Below are 4873 nucleotides of genomic sequence, written 5' to 3'. Positions count from 1 at the left end.
CGCAGGAAGCTTGGCTTGCTCCATCACTGGAGAAACCAAGCCTCCTGCTTGCTCCAGCTCTGTGGCTGCTGGCCACTATCTTGGTTGGGTTAATTTGCATATAGTCGCTCTGATTGGATCGTGGACATGGCTTAAGGCATAGGGACAATGTGGTCAATTTGCATGTTTGTCTTTTATTAGTGTAGATAAACTAACCCAAACTCAGATTAGGTTACTTTTATACTATCCCAAGGAATGTATATATCCAACTAGTACACTTGGAAGAGCAAATTATTGGATAATTACCACTAACAATTAGAATTAATGAAGGTGAATGTTCTTGCCTTCTGTGCTGATATTGAACAACCATAGGTCCTGAGAGAGACAATGGCTAATGTGTGAATGGTGTGTTTGTGGTAAGAGAGCCTGATGTTATGATAGAACAAAGTAAATATATTTTCATAAGTAAACATTCTCTCACCTTATATTTTAATATTTAAATTTTATTTTAAAATGATTGACCTAAGGTTCATATAAATAGAAAAAAATAACCAAGACCACATATTTGTCATCATTATTCCATTACAGTTTGAAGCCTTAAAAAGGACACTCTGTATGAGGTTATTTAAAAAATAAATATTGCAGTACAGATTTAGCAATTTGTCTCCTATACCAACCAAGGTATTTCTTATCTTGATAAGACAGGCACTTGGCCATGCTTGCCCATGTTTCAAAGGGAATATTACAATTCTGAGAAAAATACATGCAGCTCTGGCTGGTGTGGCTTTTTTGTTGGGGCATAGTTTTGTGCACCAAAAGGTTGCGGGTTCGATTCACGATCAGGGCATGTACCTGGGTTGTGGATTTGATCCATAGTAGGAGTGGGTGTGGAAGGCAACTGATCCATGTTTCTCTTTCCTCTATCTCTTTCTCTCTCCCTCTCCTTCTCTCCCCTCTCTAAAATCAGTAAAACATATCCTTGGGCAAGGATCTATATTCTGGTATATAAAAGGCTAATATGCTAAGCGTCCCTCCAGGTAATGATGTTACTTAGCAATGCCCTGCTTCCTCTCCCTAGCGACTAGCCTCCTTTCAGTTTCTTCAGCCCAGGAACATGACTTGCTTTATAGCCAGGTGGAAATACTTTACACTTTAACCAGATGTTTGTGAAGCATTTTCCTATGCCTCATCTCATTTCATCCTCACAGAAGTCCTGGAGTAGGTAGATAGGAGACTCAGTAGAATCCTATTTTCTTTTCATTAGCCAGAACATGGAGATTTAGAAAGTTTAGAAACTTGACCCGACTGAAAAGAAGTAAGAAATGGTGGACCTTGAAAATGACTTAAGGTTTTCTCACTGTGCAGAATATAGTCAAACACTGCTGCAGTTAAATAATTTACCCTTTGTTCTCCATGTGTGATCTACAATAATAATCTGCTTGATGTTGATATTTACTGCTGTGTTGCTGATATTTACCTAAAAGAGAAGTTGTGGGGCTTCACTTGGCTGGAAAAAGTTTAGCTACATCAGAAAGCTGGTCTAATTAAGCAAGTTTATTCCATATCTATAAAAGGTTAAGTTGGCTCGCTTATGTGTTATACATATAAAGCTTTTGCTGGCGCCACTCGCACGCGTGTGTTTCGATCTGTCATTGTCTATTGTGAATTTGGTTGACACTTCTATTATAGAGAAAGGGCAAATAGCGATATTAAAACATTTCTTCTAATTAATTTCCTTTCAATGTGCACGAATCCATGCACTGGTCCAATAGTTAATACAATAAAATAAAATAAAAATAAAAAGTACATGCATATTCTGTCTACAACTCTTTATGATTTTGACAAAGATACCAAGATATTTATTTAACTGAAATATTATGCTCTATCTTTTTAAAATATAACCATTGATTCTACTAAATTTCTTAACAGAAATAAAAGTAATGGACCTGATTCTGAATGAATAGTTATCAATTAAAAAGTTTTTGAAAGTTAAGCATGTATAAGTATTCATGTCAGCAGCTGAAGTTTTCAGTCATCCATAAAATTGACATATGAGCACAATGCTCTTTTTTTTATTTTTACGTTTTACTTTCTAGTGTTGGCCATGTGCATTTAAAAAAATGTAATATACTTGTACAATTGGCTGTCCTGAAAAATTAGGTGGGTTTTTGTTGTTTTGCGTGTGTGTGTGTGTGTTTCATCACAAAATTCATAAAATATAGATTAATTTCCTTTCCCTTCAGAAGATGTACCTTCATTTTCCCTAACTTTTAGGATTTTAGGATTTAGGAATTCAAGTAATTTGTGTGAAAAAAGTAAATCTTAGTTTTCTTATTAGTTGGAATATCCAGCACCCTCTGAAAATGATACACTTCGTGAACATGTTACACTGTAATCCCAGGTAGAGACCTCTCCTTAGGAAAGAGAGCTTCCCATTGATTCCAATGTAGCCACAAGCCTTACTTAAGACAGATTGCCCTTGATGTTTTTGGTGCTTTTTGTTCTTATAGCTTGTCCTTGAATTGTGTCATTTCAGCCTTGTGGTGCTTTAAAGTGTTTGATGACTCAACCTAATAATGCCAAGGTTTACATATTTTACCTACCTGGGATAAGGTAATCCTAGAAATTCTAAACGAAATAATTGTGACCACTTGAACTTTCAACATCATGCCTCGTGTGACTGTTTCTTTTGAGCCTTGAGAGTAATATTTCTTTGAAGTTTTTCATGTCATTGGCCTGTAAACAGTTGTTTAAAATCTGTAGCACAAAAGAGATTCAATATGGACTGATTGACTAAATGCAATTTTTTTTGGTCTAAGTCACTAAAACAGTAAGATGAAATTCCTCTGTAGTTAGCTAAATATCCTCCACAGCCTTTTTATAAACCTGTTTGTGAAGAATACTCATTTATTTGAAAGAGTAATCCTTAAAGCGAAAAACCCCGAATCAGTATGAACATCAGTAGACAAATCCATCATCTAAGGATTATAGAATTAAAGCATCCAACAGAATGAGAAAACTTGATACTTTATGCCATATTTATCCTTTGTTTTTCAGTAAATCCTTGATTTCATTCGCAGCTTAGTCTAGTATGAGAGTTATATTAAGAAAAACACTTAGATTCTCATCATAGATTTTTTAATCTTATACTTTAAAGATTTTTATGATTCTAAATGTAGCATCTCTTCAAAGGAAATATAATATGTAAGCTTACAAATAAACTTTGTCATATTACCATGATTGCATGCTCGGATTCTGTTTATAAATCTGCATAAGAAGTTGTCAGTTATTCTTTTTTGATGGCCCATGCAAGTAAAGGAGGGTAAAATGTGTTTACTCTTTTACATTAATTTGCATCAATGATGGCTAGAAATAAATATAACTTCACAAAGAAAAGTTACTTTCCAGAATATATTTCTGTGATAAAGCGAAGAACAGAATGCTGATAACATAAGCACATATTAACTTGGATTTCTATTATTAATATTTGAATGAAAGTTGTTTTATCATGAAAAGAATCATTCATTTTACCATGATAATTTATACACTTTAAAAAATAGATTCACATTTAATTTTTCATTTTTTGTCATCTTTCTTGCTTTTAAAATGGGGGGGTCATTTTAAAATTCAGAGCGTTATTATTAGACCCCACTGGAACCTACCCCAAACTTATTTTTTAATTAGTCATGATGAATTGAGTTTATTCATTCCACTTATTTAAGAAAAAAATTTGTATTTGTTACTAAAACAATACTAATATTTTTGTTTTTTTCATTCCAGATAAGAGATACTAAATCAGCAGATCAAAAAACAACCCTCTTGCATTTTATTGCTGAAATTTGTGAAGAAAAATACCGGGATATCCTGAAATTTCCTGAAGAACTGGAACATATAGAAAGTGCAAGCAAAGGTAATTGATTTGTAACTGCATTGAGACTACTCCTTGTTAAGTATTATATTTTAAATGATAGGATTAAATAATCTATAAACATTAATCTTTTTATTCTGTTACTTTACTGATATAAGAATAACAGGAAGACAGTTTCTGTTAGCTTACATTTGACAGCATAGTGTGTTTTAATGGCCTGCTTTTGACTTACTTTATTTTGTAACACTGCTAGATTATTGAGGCTTTAATATCTGTTCAGATAGTATGTTCATTCATACCTACATTTCTTAAACACTGGAGTGTATATTGTTTGCAAAGGCGCTATACTATGGGGTATTTGGTGATAGCAAAATGATTGTGAGACATTTCTTGCTTGAGTGTGTTTAAAATCTAGAAGGTAAGAAAAGACATACATACAAATACTTGATAAAACAAGGATGAATATGAGAAGTGCTACATGAAAAGATAATGTACTGTAGTTTAGATGAGAAAGTCATTCTGATAAGAAACGTAGATAAGAAAAGGCTTTCATGGAAGAGGCCAAAGGGTGAAACTTGAGGAGAGGACTTTTACAGACATGAAAAAGGCATGCTTTCTATAGAGCAAACAATATTAGCAAGGCCCAGTGGCAGAATGTGTTAGGACAGGTGAAAGAGTGGTTGACTGTAAGGTGGGAGCATTGAGGTGGCCATCTCAGAGATTTCAATGTCTTTTTGAGCAGTCTGGTCTCAGTGTGGTAGTCAGCAGGTTCATCATTGAAGGACTAGAATCGGTAGGATGTGGCACCAGGGAGGAACAGGAGTGGGAGACAAAAATGTTTCTAAGATTGTTATTTAAGTTAATTAGCTTTGATGGTTAGTATTGTCTACTCCAGTAAGAAGTTGAAAAATGAAAGAAAAGAGGAATAAGGAAACTTTTTTTTTTTTAATTCTCACCCGAGGATATTTTTCCACTGATCTTTAGGGAGAGTGGAAGAGAGAGGGAAAGACAGAGTGAAATATTAAT

The 4873-nt window shown here is 34.0% G+C and overlaps 1 protein-coding gene across 1 annotated transcript in view; it reads left to right on the top strand.

The window, feature by feature from the left end:
• Positions 1-4873, top strand: part of DIAPH2 (diaphanous related formin 2) — an 870032-nt gene that overhangs the window by 435123 nt on the left and 430036 nt on the right. The window contains exon 23 of the mRNA XM_015571867.1: positions 3760-3889. Coding sequence (XP_015427353.1) covers positions 3760-3889 — 130 coding nt within the window. The remainder of the gene's footprint in view (positions 1-3759; positions 3890-4873) is intronic.

The sequence above is a fragment of the Myotis davidii genome, unplaced genomic scaffold, assembly GCF_000327345.1.
Source record: "Myotis davidii unplaced genomic scaffold, ASM32734v1 scaffold1693, whole genome shotgun sequence".
NCBI lineage: Eukaryota > Metazoa > Chordata > Mammalia > Chiroptera > Vespertilionidae > Myotis > Myotis davidii.
The sequence above is the reverse complement of the archived record's forward strand: the minus strand, read 5'-3'. Positions and strand labels throughout refer to the sequence as shown.